The sequence below is a fragment of the Eupeodes corollae genome, chromosome 1 (assembly GCF_945859685.1).
Source record: "Eupeodes corollae chromosome 1, idEupCoro1.1, whole genome shotgun sequence".
Classification (NCBI taxonomy): Eukaryota; Metazoa; Arthropoda; class Insecta; order Diptera; family Syrphidae; genus Eupeodes; species Eupeodes corollae.
In genome coordinates, this window is record NC_079147.1 from 39,273,178 (window position 1) to 39,292,107 (window position 18,930).

Below are 18,930 nucleotides of genomic sequence, written 5' to 3' on the forward strand. Positions count from 1 at the left end.
GGTTTTGCTCGTTATATTGTGTTTTCGAAGTCGTTTCTCTAAGACATCCCATAAATGTTCGATTTTGTTAAGATTTGGGGGGGGTGTAACTAGCATGTGGGGCGTGTTGTAGGCGATCCACAACTTTACATTTGTAGCGGTATGCTTAGGATCGTTATCCTGTTGGAAGTGATATGTGTCTACGATCCCAAGTTTCTCTGCACTTTGTTGTTAGTTTTGTTTTAAGATGTTCAAATAAACTTCCTTATTCATAATTCCATCAATTATTGTCAAATTCCCGACACCATTGGATGACATACACCCCTATACCATTACACCACCGTCACTGTGTTTCACAGTTTTAATTGTGTTTTTAGCATTCAAGGCTTCGCCTTGTTTTCTCCACACTCTAATCCTCCCATCTGAGCCAACTCATCGGAGAATATTACGTTGTCCCAAAATTCATTTGATTTATTTTTATAATCCTTTGCAAAGTCCAGTCTTTTCTTTTTATTTATTTCACTTACAAACGGCTTTTTACAAGGTGTGCACGACTTAAACCCAGATCTCTGGAGCGATCTTGCAACTGTCCACGGAGAAACTGTTTTATTTAAACTAATCTGTATATCGGTAGCAATCTTTGGGGCACTTTTGAATGGATCTTTTTTTTATTATACTCGCGATTTTTCGTTCATCTCTTTCTGTAAGCTTGCGCGGACGACCAGACCTGACTTTATTTTCGATTCGGTTTTCTTTATTGTAACGGTTAATCACATTTTGTATGGTAGATTTGGGTCGTCCAACTATTTTATTAATATCTGCATAACTTTTACCTTGCTCATGGCAATTAATAATAATTTGACGCTTATCTACCGTTAATTCTTTTCTAACCATCGCTTTTTTGGTTTTACACAACAAAATTTCTTGAACCTTAACCTGCACGACCAATCGCTTTGTACTGATTGACACACACATGTCATATTACAAGCTTCATGCAAAAAAAAAAACAAAGCCAACAGGACCGTTACAAATTTAAACAGTTAAAACTAGTAAAGTGCAGAAGTACCTAGACTTGTGCACTACTTTTTTCATAGATTTAAAGGTTTTATTATTTTTTGCTAGAAAATAGAATTTGTTTTTGAATTTTTCTATTGGTAAAACAAAGAATGAGGTTTTATCATAATAAATAACTTGATGCATGAAAATTAAGCCCTTAAGTTTTCTTTTCTTTCAAAGCTTTTAATGACATGGCACTTTGAGTACCATGACTTATGCTCGACACTGTATATGTTGTCCGGCTGCAATTACAGCAGCGCTTTAACTCCTGAAGCATAGAGCAGCAACAAGATCCTTCGCCTTCCTATCCCGATTCACCTCAACTGACCTCAGCTGTGGCCACGATTGAATACCTTGAGACTGAGCCTCCTTAAAAACTGATATCCTCCAAGTTGTCTTTGGTCTTACAACGCGTCTAATACCACGGGTATTCCATTGGGCGCATTGTTTTTCTTTAGGTTTTCTCAGTGTATGGCCTATTCGACGCCATTTCCGTTGCATGATGTCTAGGTCCAATTTTTTCTATCCGGTCCTATTCCACAGCTTAACGTTAGAAATGGTTTGCGGCCACCGGATCTTAGAATAGAGCGAAGACAACGGTTAACGAAAGCTTGTAGTCTGCTCGAGATGTTGGTAGACCATTTTCATGTTTCAGAAGCATATAACAGCACTAATTTGACGTTGTATTCGAAGTGTTTCAACTTGGTGCGTAGCAATATTTTGCTAGAGTTCCACACAGGAGAAATATTTCCAAATGCACTACGGGCTTTGTTTATTCTACTGTTTACATCCAGGACCGTTCCGCCATCGAGAGCTATTATACTTCCCAGATAATTAAACTGCTCGACCTCCTCTATGCTCCCCTGCCTTAGAATAACTTGTGTGGCTTTGGCCCGTGGTCATTACTTTGGTCTTATTTGTGTTAATCCTTAAGCCAGCCACCTCTCCAGTTAATTGCAGTAAATAACACATCTGATTTAAGCCTGCCGTGTTGTTTGCTATGAGACATACATATATCTTAAGCATAATCTATGTGGCTAAGCTTTAAAACAGACTCTATTAGATACCGTGTGTATCATTTTTACCCACAGTGGCAGTCATCACACCGGCAATCGTCAGCAAAAACAGAATTTATGACAAGACATCTCCTTGTCTCACTCCTTGACGCACTTTGAAGGAATCGGAAATCTGTCCATTGTGCAACAGAAAACAACTTGCGTTGTTGTCACACATTTTCCTTTAAGGTATTTTTAATTTCTTAATTATAAAATCGTTTTCAATGAGCAGTTGATTGTTGATTTTACGTTTCGGAATAAAATCGTTCCACTGAAAGTGTTCCATTTTCCTTGTTTTCCACCTGTCAAATTTACTTTCATTGATCAACTTCCACCTCAAATGCTATACTTCAATCAAAAAATTCGTGTCAAATTACAGAAGAAAGAAGCTAAAACCAACCAAAAAAAATCCAATAATTGGTTTCAAAGATAAAAACAAATTATAGGTTTAACTGGTTTTGTGTCTTATAAGTTGGTCGATGTTTATGTCCTGTTTTCATTTACTTTAGATGAATTAAATGAGCTTGTTATACTAAACAATGTATTTTAAACTGCTTCCATAAGAAGAAATATTATTTCCAAACAAACCAAATCTGTCAAACTGACAAACATAGATTGGCTGCGTTCAATCTCAGACAGATAGGGTATCCGGATACCTTTTTGTTAGTGTTTTACGTGTAAAATAACAGCTGATCAAAAACAGCTGTTGTGACAACGGAGATGTCAAAAGAGGAATCCAAAGGTAACCAAGAATTTCTGGGGTATGTAGTTATCCGACAGAACAGCTGATTCAACACATGGTTGAATTTCAAGAAACTCGAAAATTGATTTCAGATTTTTGTATTTGTTGGTAAACAAAAAGATACAAAATGTTAGTTGAAGTTGTATTACAGAATGTTCTTTACATAATAGACGATAAAGAAGCTGTTTGCCTTCGAATTTTAGAAGGTAATTATGATCTATTTTGACTTCGAAGCTTAAATGTTTCTCTGCTTTTTGTGAACAGCTGAAAGTTGTTTTTATTTTTTGACAGATAACTCAATACAGATATCCAACTCGTTCAACAAGGTATCTAAGGTATCTAATTAAATTAAATTGTTGTTGTGAACCAGGGCTTAGTGACTTATAACTCTCAACCATTCCTGTGTGCGAGTACTGTTGTCAGGAATGGAAGGGACCTACAATTTTGGGCCGAATCCGAACTCATAAAACTAGCCTAATTATCCATAACTTACAACTTACTTAAAGTTAAACTATGACACTATGACACGCACTAACCATCATGCCACGGGTACTACGGATGCAGCCATAAGTTTATTTAAATTTTACCTGAATAAGACGTTGAATATTTAAAAAAAAAACACACCTGTCATGGTATGCATTGAATTTAAGGTTTCGTATGGTTTCTTCCATGGGTAAATCCGGATTTCCGTAAAAAATTGATATTTTTTCGTGACGCATGGAACACGAATGGCAATGTTTTTTTGTCATTCTATTAGTTTAATTTTGGGTGCGTGTTAAAGAATGTGTTAGAGCTGTCAAATTTACAGCTAACCGTTTTGTTATAATTGTATTACTATTAGTGCAAAGAAAAGTTAATCTGCCGAAAAGTTCAGATCTGCAGATTTGATTTGAAATCAAAAATAAATCAATTTATTTTGCTTCATAAAATTCAAATACAAGGGAAATTTGTGTTTTGAAAGATCTAGATAAAACATACATACATTGATTTGTTTTACCGACGGAAAGAAGTTATTTGAAAACAAACATATCTAAAATTTTACATTAAGATTGTAATGTAACCCTTTAAAAAGAACGAACAAAAAAAACAAGTTAAAATTAATGTATTGCTATAATTTTAAAGTAACTCATTCCACCACCCTATCGCTCGTTCTTTCAGCATTGAATTATTTCCGTTGAGGTTATTAAGTAATTATTTAAAACAAAAACAGTTTGTGTTGAATATTATTGTTCTTTTTAGTGCATACACCTATTTATCTTATGCTAAAGCAGTCTTTTGTGGTTCTTTGGCAAATCGAAACTCATTAATTAAACAATAATTAAAAGTTCAACTTTTGTGTCTAAATTGCTGTGAAAAAAAAATTGTATTTTTTTCTTTTGGAAAAGTAATTTTAGGTAAGGTTTAAGTAATTTTCATAATACATAAATGGAGAACTTTTATTCTTATCACCAAAACTGGTGATCTTAGAACTTGAGTTCTTGTGTTAACTGAACTTTTAAAGCCTTAAGGTCTTTATAAAATGTAATACCGAAGAATGCCTAATTCCTTAAATCATCGAGGTAAGAACCTGGAATTTTCAACATAACGAGCTTAATCACCAAGCTTTCCATTAGTTTTCGAGTGACATACATGTTTTTAATTCTACACATCACTAGCTTGACTCAAAACGTCAAATTTTTGACGGGCGAAAAGTTGTTTTACACACTCCCAAAAGTTCTTAAGTTTTGCTATTAGTGAATAAATAATTATCAAATTTTTTTAGTAAATTTAAATAAATGCTTAGTTTTTTTTTCAAATGTCAAAATATGACAGCTGTCAAAATAGCGGGCTAATAATGAAACCTTTTAGTAGCGAATTTTGACAAATTGGCTGCATTCAATCTCGTGTTGGATAGAGTATCTTGAATAAGTGGATTGTTAGATACCTTGTCGAACGAGTTGGATAATTGTATTGAGATAGCTGTCAAAAAATAAAAACAACTTTCAGCTGTTCACAAAAAGTGAAGTCCAAATTGTTTTAAGATAAAAGATTTAGTGGAACAGGATGAGGTTCTTCAACTTCAGAATGCTAGCAAATTGGTCATTTACAAAACGAAAACAAAACAAGTAAATTTTGAAGGTTAAAAAAATAGATCATTTGGAGGCAAATAGTTTCTTCATCGTCTATTATGTACAGAACATCCTCAAATACAACTTCAACTAACATTTTGTATCTTTTTGTTTACCAACAAATACAAAAAGCTGAAATCAATGTTCAAGTTTCTTGAAAATCAACCATGTGTTCAATCAGCTGTTCTGTTAGATACCTACATTGACCAGAAATTCTTGGATACCTTTGGATTCCTTTTTTGACATCTCAGCTGTTTTTGATCAGCTGTTATTTTAAACGTAAAAAACTTACAAAAAGTTATCTGGATTGAACGCAGCCATTGAAAACAAACATTGAAATTTTTGGGACAGGTCGTTTACAGCTATCATTACAAATGTCGGTCATCGAAAACAATTTTCTTATTTAAATGCACTGATAAAACTTTTACTGACGGAAATCTGTCATTGGAATTGTGCGAAATTGGAAAACAAATCAGTGGAACGATTCGTTTCACTTTGAACATAAAAGTATCATCTGTTCAGGAAAATGAATGATCAGTAAATAATTTTCATTTCTAATCAAAGCGAAACACCGTCAAATATCAATTCAAAAATTTTTCCAGATCGATTTCAATGATAGCTATAGCTGGCTCTTTAAGAAATGTCGTTATTTTGATCTATCAAATGTGAAAAGTTAGCAGCTTTCTAATCGCAGGGAAACGTAGATAAATGTCGATTCAAACATTTTCCTGGGTCGATTTCAATGATAGCTATAACTGGCCCCTTAAGAAATGATCTATCAAATGTAAAAAGTTGAGAGCCTAAAAAGTGACAGTTGTCTAATTTAACATTTTGTAGTGAATTTTGAAAAACGCATTGTGTTGTCAAAGCGTGTACAGTTCCATTTTTAAAATTTGTATCTGTCATATGTCAAAAGATAAATGCTTAAAAAGTTACAGCTGCCCAGTAAGCAGGCTAGTTAAAATGAAACCTTTTATCGGAGAAGCTTGAACTTTCAAAAACAGTGTATATCCTTTACACCTGGTTGTTTAAGATTTTTAACCAATGGCATTTTCATATTAAAAAAGAAAGAATTGTGTCAACAAAATCTTCACAGCACTGTATAAAGTACGTTAGCGTGTTCTTAACACTTAATCACCAAATAAAATGCAATACAATTATTCACTCTTTATATAGGGCTTTGAAAAGAACAACAACAAAGTCATCATCTTCACCATAATCATAACAATCAGTTTGGTCATATCTCTAAAGCCACTCGACCATTCAACATCCATTGCATGATATTATGGTTGATGATGACGAGATATAATTACGTATAATAAATTAAAAGCTGCAACAAATCTGCTTTTAGTGCGGAAGAGCAGAGCCTACTCGTACTCGACTTGTATCTCTATTTAAATTCACGAACTCAGTCCAACCGAATGGTGATTCCATATCCATGAGAGATTCAAAGAAATGGGAATTTATATACTCAGTATCTATGTACTTACTGACAGAGCTTAACTATTATGATCTTAAGCCAGTACTTGCTGCTGATGTCTTTGCATGGGTATGGGGCGGCATCAGAGCTAATCTCGATGGAACTAATTGTTGAAAAATCATATTTTGTTTCATGTCCCGTCCTGGACATTAGTCACGAACATAGATAAAAACTCGAAATGCATTCTGGATATATTTAATACCTGTGATGTTAACCCTCTCCCATTATACTTTCACAGAACTTTCAAGGTGTGGACTATGTTTCGTGACTGCCCTAATTTATTGCTTAGATAAAAAGAGTCTTTGTTTTGTTTTGACCTCTAATGCTTCATTTACTACATCGTCTTTAATCTTCTTTTGAATTTTCTATTTCCAGATGCATTGCTCGAAATACTTATGCCGAAAAGAAACATCGTCAATTTCGAATTACCATAAACGTCGAACCACCAAATATTACCAATAATTCATATAAACCATCTCCATCCAAGTACAAATTACTTCCTCCCTTACAAGATGATGTTCATTACATTCCATCGGGGACAAACCTACGACTTCGTTGCTTTGGAACATCAAATTCCATAACAATCGAATGGTGGTTTGGAAAATCGCTCGACTTGCAACCGAAAAACCTAAGCAACAACAGCCGAGACTTCCATATTCGTGATGCAAAAGTTCTGAGAGATGATGGATTCTATCGATGTTCGACGAAAGACGATTCACAGGTTTTTCAAGTAATTGTCACCGAACCACCTGTGATTCTGCAACCTCTGGATTCTTATGAGAGTGCTTTGGCAGCGTTTGTAAATTATTCATGCTCGGCTGAGGGTAATCCAAAACCCGAATTTTCATGGTGAGTCCTTCTTCTTACATGAATGTCTGTCACTTTGTTCTAAATAATTGTCTTTGTGTTTTAAAGGTACCACAATGGAAGACCCATAAGTAAGGACAGCTATACGACAAACGTGGATCGAAATGTCCTCACTATCAAGTCCTTTGATATAGCGAATGTCGGGATCTATCAATGCTTTGCCAAGAACATTGCTGGCGAAACGTATTCAGCAGCCTTGTTGCGATTGTCCAAACGTGAAGATCTAAAAATTATGCCAGATCCTCTGAAGAATGTTCAATGCTATGCTATGAATTTTGACACAATCAATGTAACATTCCAGAGTGCAACTTCGGTAAGTTTACTTGGACCTTTCTATCTTATAATCCTTCTAATTTTGTTTACTGTTTTTTTCCAGCTTTTCCTGATCACGGTACATTTTGTACAGAAGAATCCTTTTCGCTGGGAGACGAAGCCTTTACTCCAACTACATAATTCCCAACATGTTGTTATTTCTGGACAAATGCCAACTTATGAACCTTTCGTAATCCTCATAAGAGCCTTATTGCCAATTTCTTCGACTCGGTATAATAAGGAAAGTGTCGAAGAAACAATGCAAAGTTCCTTCCTCAGTGAACCAGCATTTTGTTGTACCCAAGGATGTAAGTTCGACTTTATCACCTTAGGAAATGTATATGTCTTGATGTAGTTTCTTTTATCTTTCTAGTACCCATTCGAGCATTTCACTTAACGGCTGGAGTTTTCATCACCTGGTCCAAACCAATGCTAGAAACTAAATATTTTATTATTCAGTTTTCTATTGCACTAACTCGTCCACATCCTTATGAATTCTTCAAGGACTCTCGACTTCAGGGAATTTCATCTTCGGTTACAATAATGACGGTTCCAAAAGACATTGAAAATAATCTTAAGGATGTTATACCTCTGGACGAATCACAGGCAAGAGATGTTCTTAGCCGAGCACAAGTTACCAGTAATGATTCGGAAGATGATGAAGATGTCTTTAGCATAATTGTTCCATCAAATGTAACTGGATTACTCCTAAAGAATTGTCAAATTGCTAAAATTCGTGTTCTTATAATAACAAACGAAAATGAAAACCTCCAACAAGACTTTCGATTTGTCCAATGGAAAATTGTAAATTCAAATAATTTTATTTCTTTTTATTTGTGTTTTGAATTCTTGTTTTTTGTTTTATTTTTTAAGATTGAAAACGATACTCAAGAAACTACTTTAGTACCATTTCGAGTACAGAATGTTGAACCTCGAAGTATTTCGTTCACTTTTAACGAAAGTTTCGAAGACAAATGCGTACGAGTGTGTTATTTTGCTTATGAAATACGAGATTTTGGAACGAGTAGGCCAACATGTGAAGATATGTAAGTTGATGATTCATAATTTAAAAAAAAATTGTTTTATAGTTTGATATTCTATGTTTTAGGACAATAACATCATTGAAGTTGGTATTGAGACACCTTAAGCCGAGAAAACAATATAAAGCACTATTTTCCAACTGTACCAATTATCTTCCATATGGAGAAGCTGATGTTCAAACTGTTCCAGATCGTAAGTAGTCTTTTTTTAGTTCTTTGTGATTTGTTTCTTTTTTTTCAATTCAAACTTTAGGTAGTTTCCGGGTTTAGGACACCAAAAAACTGTTATATTTAAAAAAATTTTAAAATTATAAAACGGTTTGGGTTTAATTAAAATACCTTAATCTTAATACAAACAAAAGTTGTATTCACACAAATATGTATAGAAATTACAATTACAATTTAAGATAAAAGTCGAGAAATTTCTGGTATAAATCGTCGTCGATCGGATTGACTTAATAGAAGTTAATATTTGTATACATTCTGTAAGGATCCTTTTTCTGTAGCTTAGTGCCGAACATCCAACTTTCTTTGTCATTTTGAATTTGGGTAACTTTGTCCGGTGTCAGTTCGTTTTCTTGTAAAGGGTGCCCCAAAATTAACGCAAGATTTGAATTAAATAAAAAACGCCGTTTTTAGTCTTTTGATAGTTATATTTTTATTGACTCGTAAAGTACATAGAATAGGGTTATGTATGGAATAACACATCGGACAAATGGCCTTCACGGCTTTGCATGCACATGCGCACTCTTTTGTTGAAATTTTCCATGACCATTCTGCATAAATGTGGCTGAATTTCGTTGATGCAGCGTTGAATCTCCTCCTTTATTGCACGGGTGGTTGTGGGCTTGTTGACATAGACTTGTGATTTCAAATAACCCCATAAAAAGAAGTCTAATGGTGTTAAATCACACGATCTAGGAGGCCAATTTTGATCACCGAAACGAGAGAGTACACGACCTGGAAATGTCTCATGCAGTAATTGAATTGTTTCACGGGCTGTATGACATGTGGCACCGTCTTGTTGAAACCACATATTGGACACATCAATATCATCCAATTTTGGCAGGAAGAACTGTGTAACCATGTCGCGATATCGAGCACCAGTAACAGTCACTGCTTGACCAGCATCATTTTCAAAAAAATATGGCCCAATTATGCCTCCAGCCCAAAATCCACACCATACAGTCACGCATTGTGTATGCATTTGTTTTTCGACAATCACATGCGGCCAAATGCGACAATTTTGGCGATTGACAAAGCCATCAAGATGAAAATGTGCTTCATCGCTTAGAATGACTTTGCTCGAAAAATCAGGGTGTTGATGTTCAATAATCCATTCAACGAACTCTCTTCTCTGTCCATGGTCATTAGGCTTCAATTGTTGTGTTAATTGAATTTTGTAAGCATGAAGACACAGATCTTTTGTGAGTATACGCTGTAGAGAGGTTCTTGAAATTTGCAATTCTTGTCCACGACGTCGAATTGAGGTTCCTGGATTGTCAGCAACACTCTCACGCACTGCTTCGACATTCACATTTGAACGGCTTGTTTTTGGACGACAGTTGACGAAGTTAAAACACTATTCCGACCATATTTTGTATGAAATTTTCGAACTGCAGCCGCCAAGCTTTCACTATTTTTGAAATATTCTTTAATAATGAAGACACGTTGTTCTATCGTATAACGCTCCATTTTTAATAACCCTATACTGTTAGCTGTCAAATTGCTTTTTTTTCAGGGTTGCCAACACTTCACTGCACAAATGGCGACAAATTCAAATCTTTCAAAGTTCATTTTAATGATGATTGATCTTCTAAATTTATTTCAAATGATTTATCCAAAGAATTTAGAAATAGAAAAAAACACACTCCGACGAGTTGATTTGAAATCAGATGTTCTAGAGAGGTAACCCCTTTTCAATATGAAGGATGTAGTTTTGGGTATAGTTGAAAGGAGAGATAAAAAAGTACGAAAGAGATTTTTCAACATCCTCATATTCTTTATAGCCGCACACCTGCGTTAAAACATAATCGATTTGGTCACTGCTTATTAGAGTGATGGATATCTTTGTTAGTTATAATACAGCTGTGGCTTTTTGAAGTTCTTTTTTTCATGCAACGATTACTTGTTATAGGCACTCCAAGGTACTTAAATTCTATGACCATTTTAATATCCTGTCCCTGAAAGTTTCATTTTTCCTCAATAGAGTATCATCCATTTCCCTTGCTAAAAATCAGTATATTTGATTTCTCGAGAATAGCCGATGAGATCCACGTGTCAGAATATTCTGACAGTTGCACTATTGTGAACGTATAGTGGGCGCGGTCACACCCCTGCATCCAACAGTCCAACCAAATCCTCATTTTAAAGATTGAACTGGGTTTTAACTTTCTAACATTTTTTGTTTTACATATTTTGTTGTTTTTTTTTTCTATATTTTTTTGTTATTCTACTTAAAACTAAACCCTAAAACTATAAAACAAGTATGTTAGCCGGCCAAGGCTTAAAGCCCCATCCCGACTAATCACTATCAAGCCACCGATCCGATCGGTCCCGTTCGGACACAGCTCTACTGAACCGAAGGAGCTCTGCTCCGCCTTGTGCCATGACGTCCCGATTGTACACGAGTCGCCTATCCAGTCGTCTGACGTGGTAGATTAGCAGAACTGCCAATCTATCTTGTATCAGACCGCATCTGTCTAAAAAGAGGAATGCCTCTCGTGGAATGAAGCTGCTCAAGCGTGAACTCTCTAAATACTCGTCGTTCGGATAGTACGCCTCGAAAATTAAATTGTTGTTTGAAGACATAGCTTTTGCAATATGACCTCGAACGAGTTTTATCACGAAATTGTCAATTCTGTTGATTCGAGCCACGTTGTATAGGACCTCATTTGAATAGTAATGCACATAAGAAGATTCGGCTGTTCGATATAAACCGGTACAGCGTCGCGACGACGCGTCGTAAACACTGCCGCTCGAACACCCGAAACTTCGCCATCTGGGAAGGGGCAACGTTGAACCGCACAGGACAACCATAAACGATCATCAGCTTTATGAGGACCATGTAGCAAATTACTTTCACTCTGGGGTCAAGCCGACTGCTGTAAGCTGGCCCTGGTCAGAGCAGCATTTATATGTCTATAGAAATATAAGTACTGATCTAACCAGATACCGACGTACTTAACTACACTTTTGCTCAATAATCGCTGCCCGTGAAGATCAACGATGACCATCGCCAGTTCTTGCACGTATCCCTTGTGGGCATAGCCAACGGAGTCGAGAACAGAATTGTCTCCTACTTCTGGACATTTATTTTCAGTTTCCAGTCGTCGCAATATCCCTGAATCTTGTCGAAATCACGCTGCAAGAGAATTCTCATAACCTCAACCTTTCGGGCCGTTCTGTACGCATTGATTGTAGGCGTACGCAATTGCCTTTGTAAGACTAGCTATCAGATCGCTGGTGTAAATGCTGAAGAGAATCGGCGAATTCACCGCTCCCTGTTGAAGACCATTTTCAATTAAGAATGTTGTGGTAGAAGTTGTTCTATACACTAACTTTCACGCCACAGGGACGCGTATCAAACAGATACACCGATGTTTGATATTTTATACAAATTAGCCTCTCGATCTATAATATCAAATGCCGCCTTGAAATCGAAAACTCCGCAATTATTGTACGTAAAAATACTTGGTCTATAGTCGAGTAAACAGATCATTTCTGGTCTATAGTTGAGTAACCAAATATAAATTCAGCTATCCAATCTGATAGTCTAGAAAAAAATATGGTAGGTAGGTAGAAATGGCGATCTCAAGGCAACCTAGCCTGAGATCCAATTAGCGCTGTAGTGCGCCGTTTTGATACCAAAAACTCAATTGACCTGTAATTGAAAAGGGCAGATTTATAGAGAAGCTTCACAGTAATTATGTTAGAGCCATTTTGTTGCGCCAAGAGGAATGTTAACCATTTCCGCAAGTGAGCTGTGAAGGGCCGATCCTTGCCTGGCTAACTCGTCAGTCCGTTCATTTCCCACGATAATATTCAGGCTCGCAAGCTCATTGCGACATTGCTGGACCAATTTAGATGAAGATGTGGCCGAGTTAATGGCTTTGACAGCTGCCTGACTGTCTGTAAAGCTAGCCGCATTTCGGTTTTTGTTTGGGCTTTGTTTAAGTATCTTACATGCCTCACTTTTTGCCAGCAGTTCAGCCTGAAAAACGCTAGCAAAGTCAGGAAGCCTAAAGGATTTAGCTACATTTAGGGACTCAGAAAAGATCCCAGAACCAATTCCGCACTCCATCTTTGAGCCGTCAGTAAAGATGGTTGTGTCGAAACCTATCGACACGATGTCATCCTCCCAATCTTCTCTGGGTGGGAAAATAAACTTAAAACCCTTACTAAGGTTCAAAGTAGGAGTGCAGTAGTAGGTGTCTACCGAGATAATATCTGAGGGAATCAATTTCGCAGTGTTGCTGTGACCATAAGGTTTTGACAACCAGCTTTTTGATTCCTTCAGCCTAATAGTGCTGCAGGAAACTATGTATTTAATAAAAAGGTCGATTGGTAGAAGATCCAAAATAACGTTTAAGGCCTCCGTTGGGCAAGTACGCATGGCCCCTGTGGTGCCCACGCAAGCTGTTCTCTGAACCTTCTTTAGCTTAGCAATATTATAGGCTTTGCTAAGAGCAGGCCACCACACTATCGAACCATATGTTAAGATAGGGCGTACTACGGCTGTGTACGTCCATAAAATCATCTTCGACTGAAGTACCCACTTTTTGCCGAAAGTTTTGCTGCAGGCGTAGAAGACAACACAGGCCTTCTTAACCCATACTTCAATATTTAGTTTCCAGTTTAGTTTAGAGTCGAGTATAACTCCCAAATATTTTGCTCTAGAAGACAATGATAGGATTTGACCGTTGAGTCGAGGTAGCGTGAAGGGCGATTCTTTAGTTTTGGTGGTAAAGTTCAGTTTTACTTTGGTAACCTCCTCCACCACCCTGGGGTGTTCCCCTACTCACGTGTTTTGTTTCGATTGTACTGCCTAGAGTGGCCCGAATCTTTCTACCACAGAGCATGGAAATAATCCATTCTCGAATAAAGACCGAACTTAACGAGCGATTCTTCTATGGATTCGGTAAGGACGTTGTTAAAAGCACCTTCTATGTCTAGGAAAGTGGCAAGAGTAAATTCTTTATAATGGATTGTTTGTTCTACAGTACGCACGGAGGACAGTCTTCGTAGATTTGCCCTAAAGATAAGCATGCTGAGAACTTTCGAGAGGTCGTCCAACTAGGATTTCTCTAATATGGTAATCAAGAATTGTCGTTTGGCTGATGACAGGGCTTGCTTGTAAATTTTAAGAGAGTCTTTATACGGTTGTTAAAACTTATGCTTGTGGCAGATATTGAAAATTGTCCTCGTCATTTTCCTAAGACTGGACAGTTCTTCATTCCACCAAGAAGGAAGGGTTTCACCGCTACATTTAACTAGGCAAGAGACTCTAAAAGCTTTACTTATAGAAGTTTCAAAGGTTTTCACCTTTGATCCAAGGTCTGCTATCGATTCACTGATTTAGTGAGATTCGGTAAGTTGCTTAGTTTGGAATAAGCAATTTGACTGAATTTCGTCAAGTCAGTTCTTTTGGGATTTCTGTAAGGTGGAGGGTTTTTCGACTCGACATTAATTTGAAAAAGAATCCACTTGTGATCCGAAAACGAATTCAAAGGGGAAACTCTGAAATTCTCCACTAATAAATTACGTTTGTTTACTAAAGTAACATCAAGCACATCCTCCCATCCATCATAATTTTCCGAGCATGGAAAGACGAAAACGGCAGTATTGCCTCTGTTACAAATGGTCATATTATTTTCAATAATAAAATCAAAAAGTGACCCTCGTTCGTTGATCACAGAACTTCCCCAAAGGGTATCCCGAGCATTTGCTCGAATCCGAATCAGAAGGTTTGCCTTTTTGATGTTAGCTCCGGAGGTGATGGTGCATTACCTGTGTATTCTTATCTTCAAATCTGACAACTGTCAGATCGGGAGTGCTAAAATTTGGACATAAAAAACCTTTTAAATGTTTCTTAGCTAAAATACAAGTTCTGGGATTACCTTGGTCTTGATCTGCGGTTTTATAAAAGAGGTCGTATTGGTTCTCTTAGAGGCCTCGCACCTTGAGGCCGTTTATCCACGGTTCTTGGATAACGCCAATGTCGAAGTTTTTTTCGCTAAGGAAAACTCTCAGATTATCTGAAGCACACTTAGAGTGCTTCAGATTAATCTGGATGACCTTTAGCGCGTTTTTTAATTATTTTTAGCTGCAGAGCTGGGGCCCGGCTCGAATCTCGACTCCGCTTATAACATCGTCAACCTCGACGTTATCATCAGCTTTGTCGGTGTCTGTTCCCCGAACTCTGCAGAATTTTAATTTTGGCATTCCTGTCCGCTTGGCTTTATGTTTATAAGCGGCAACCAAATGCGAACCTTCAGTTGTCTAGGGATGTCCTTAGCTAGGATAAGCTTGAGCTTCAAGCCTTCCTAGTCATTGCTAACCTTAGCAATGCTTTCACTAAGGAAACCCCTAGAAAACCTGTCCGCACACTTAATTACCCTATACCCCCTGAGCATCTCGCCAGAGTCAAAACTAGGGTAGGAGCCCTCACTGTTAGATATAGTGTATGAAAACACCATCTCAGAGAGCTTGCCCTCGATAGAGTTCCACACGTTCAGCAGACCTTTGCTGTTTGTGGAGAGTATTCATCAACAACCTTCTGGTACTTTATTTTATCTTGGGCGTCCCTCTCATGAATCACTCCGGTCTCTTCATTTTTGGCAATCTTGGCAAGAATGTGAGGGGCCGTTTTGAAGCGGTTCCTGAGAAGAACGCCTTCTGGTGGTTTTTTGGATCCTCGAGTTGCACTGCTACTCGAGAGTTTCGGTTTTGTATACGGTTTAGGAAGTATAGGAGGAGTGCTATGACTGATTAAAGGCAAATTAAGCGAGTTATAATAATATTTGGTTCAAAAGTTTTGAAATTCCAAACTGAAGAGTCAGGTGCAGGGATGAGGGTGCTACAGGGGTACGAGACTTAAACAAGAATTTCGAAAAAAATACCATACCATACCAAATACTGAGAGATATGGTCGTACTTAATCCAAAAATGTATCGTGCTAATAGTTTCAAGCTTACACAAAATTTCGCAACCGAAAGTAAGAATGAGGATGACGAGAGATTTCGCTAACGTTTTTCTTGTACTTAGAGTAGTGTTAAGTCCTTCCTACAGTTTGATTAATGCGATTATTTTAACTGAGGGTCCTTTTGAAACAATTGCCTAGGTTATTTCTATATCAGGAAAATGAAATATGTAGTTCAAATATTTTCCTAGAAATAACAATGCATATGCTTTTAAGTGGATTTAAGGTAAGGCCACAACTAATAAATTAATCTCTAATTAAAAACCGTCATTAATCCTGACAACACAATCACCAACCAAATCAATATGGTAAACATCTATTAGTTGAAGGGTTATAGCTAAAAAGTTGTGTATGGCAAAGTTTTGGTTTTTTATTGGTATACATTAAGAAAAATATTAGATCTAAAATTGAACTTAGTGAAATTCCATATCTAAATATGGACAGAAAGTTTGAATTCCTATTTTCCAAATTAATATCCTTGTGCCTATGAAAGAAATATGTTAAAACAAGTTGATGAAAGTGTTTGACAAAAGATATTATGGTTCATGATTTTAATAGCCTTTAAGTAGTCCACAATGACGAGAAAGACAATTTTGTTGGCATCGTGAGGTTTTCTCCCCGCCACCGTTTAGATAACCCTGAAGTGTGCCTTGTAGCAAAACGTTAGAAAATATTTGAATGAATGTACTTAAACTCGAATTGAGTTACTTTAAACATATTTTCATCAAATTTTGTGATAAACCAGAAAAATCCCTTAAGTTACGCAAACATTTGTTTGTATTATTTTTATTTTATAATTTTAGTTTGCCTTGTTGGACATTTTTAAAATTCTTAATTCTATTTCATTGCATTTAGAATAGTTTGACTTTATTCTATTTAACTTTTCTTTATTTTATTTCATTTTAAAGATTTTATTTATTCTTGTGTGTTTTTTTTTATAATTTATTTTATTTTACTTGTTTCTATTTTATGTCGTTTCATTTTATTATATTCTATTTGACTTAAGATTTTCTCTTTTATTTAAATTTATTTTATTTTACTTCATCCATATTTATTTGCATGTTTTCTATTTTATATTGTTTTATTTTACTATATTTTAATTTGCTCTGTTTTATTTCAATTTATAATAATGTATCTATTTTTATTTATTCTATTTTATTGTTGTTTTAATTTATTTCATTTGTTTCGCTTTTGTACTTAATTTTATTTTTCTTTATTTTATTTAACTTATTTTTGTTTAATTGACTGTAATTGTTTTCTGTTTTATTAAGTTTTAATGTATTGTATTTTTTAAAATGTAATTTGTTTACTTTTATCATTTCTGATTTATTTTTATACATTTAAATTTGTTTTATTTTATTTTAATTTTCTTAATTCTTTTTTTAGTTAAATTAATTTATTTTGTTTTTTATTCCAAAAATGCAATTTTTGTTGAAATGATTGATAACGCTTTAAGCTATTTCTGTATTTTCTAATAAATGTTTTATTGTTTCATTTCAAGCTCCTGGTACTGTAACGAATCACAAAGTAGCCAACGATGGTGGTTTAAAACTAAGCTGGGATCCACCAACCAACGCCAATGGAAAAATTTACTACTATAGCGTCTTTTGGACGGTCAATAATGCCACCCACGGGGCTAATGTCAGTTCCAGTGAGACTTTTTTCAAAGTAAGCAAACAAATTTATACCAATAATTGGGAAGGTGTTTTTAAAATTCTTATCATTCTTGCGCAGTTCCCCAACATCACTGAGCGAGAAGAAGTAAATGTTACAGTTCGTGTGGTGGGTGAGAATGGAATAGGAGCTCCGATATTTTTCGATCTTCGGAACTGGTCCCGCAATACGGATGACGGAAGACGCTCCATACTAGACACCTACCTTGGTGTAGCAATTGGAGGTGCGCTTTCCACGCTGTGCATCTTGGTTTTTAGTTTGATATTCATATGCCAACGACATCGTTTTAAGATGCGATCTGGACAAATACAGCTGACGTCACAATCTGAATCAAATATCGGAGCTGCTAGTACCCCAGGTGGAAATACTGAAACTACCGGTCTGGGAGGATTCCTCGGAGATGGTGGATTGAGTGGAGGCTTAGGCGATAGTAGTGCCCTGCATGAGTATCATGAAATGCGTACCTTGATACCGAAATCCCAGCAATATCAATATCTCAGGGACATGCCTCAATCACCAAAGCAACAACTTCCCAATGGCAATGGGAACTGCCCTCGCCGCAATGACAACAGCTCTGAATGTATATTCGCCGAAACAGAGCTCGACGAAGAGCCAACATCTCTATCAAGTTCGACGCCTCTATCAAAAGTACCACCGCAACGAAGAATAAGTAAAGATGATGCGCCTGCTGCTCTATATTTCATACCTGTAGCAGCAGCAACAACAAAAAATCATCGAAAAAATAATATCGAAGTTGAATATGCGAATCCAAAGAAATTATTTTCGGATCGTTTTACTTTGAATAAAATAAGTTCCTCACCGAATTTCTTCAATAGTGACAATTGTAGTAGTGTAAGCGGTGGCTGCAGACCTTTGGCTAGACCTGCTGAAGACTGTAGCCGCCAGCGCCATACAAACCGTCACAGCCAACAACGGCAGCCATTTGCAGCTGCAGCAGCAGCAGCAACGCAAAATGGCTGCTCACACTATGTAAATACAACAAACAATAGAAATAGTTATAGTAGTTCTAGTAATAATAGTAAGCCAAACCAACAACACCAACAACAACCTCCTTCACAAAAACACCAACATCCTATTGATCAGTTAAATCATTCCATTGATGACAATGGTGTAGCATCGTTGTCAGAACCGAAACTTTTTGCGACCATCAATAATGGCGAAAGGAATCCTGATTCTAAGGTAAGTTAATTTTTCTTTATTTTATGAAAACAGTTATAAGGTTATATTCTGATTGACATTGTTTTCTTGTGTCAAATTAAATTTCACAAACGCTCTGGTGTCCTTTCTTCAAATTTTGTTTTGTATTGGAATATTTTGATTTTCGGTTTTCCTTCTTATCCAAAAAAAACAAAAAACAATGCCAAATTTAAATCCAAATTTTTTTTCACTTAATAC

At 36.2% G+C, this 18,930-nt stretch overlaps 1 protein-coding gene across 2 annotated transcripts in view; it reads left to right on the forward strand.

Annotated features, from left to right (window-relative positions):
* LOC129942587 (uncharacterized) overlaps positions 1–18,930 on the forward strand; it is a 300,399-nt gene that overhangs the window by 267,993 nt on the left and 13,476 nt on the right. For both annotated transcript variants that reach the window (XM_056051592.1, XM_056051591.1), the window contains exons 7-14: positions 6,796–7,269; positions 7,336–7,600; positions 7,664–7,907; positions 7,973–8,403; positions 8,473–8,645; positions 8,708–8,832; positions 17,342–17,508; positions 17,575–18,714. In XM_056051592.1, the coding sequence (XP_055907567.1) occupies positions 6,796–7,269; positions 7,336–7,600; positions 7,664–7,907; positions 7,973–8,403; positions 8,473–8,645; positions 8,708–8,832; positions 17,342–17,508; positions 17,575–18,714 (3,019 nt within the window). The remainder of the gene's footprint in view (positions 1–6,795; positions 7,270–7,335; positions 7,601–7,663; positions 7,908–7,972; positions 8,404–8,472; positions 8,646–8,707; positions 8,833–17,341; positions 17,509–17,574; positions 18,715–18,930) is intronic.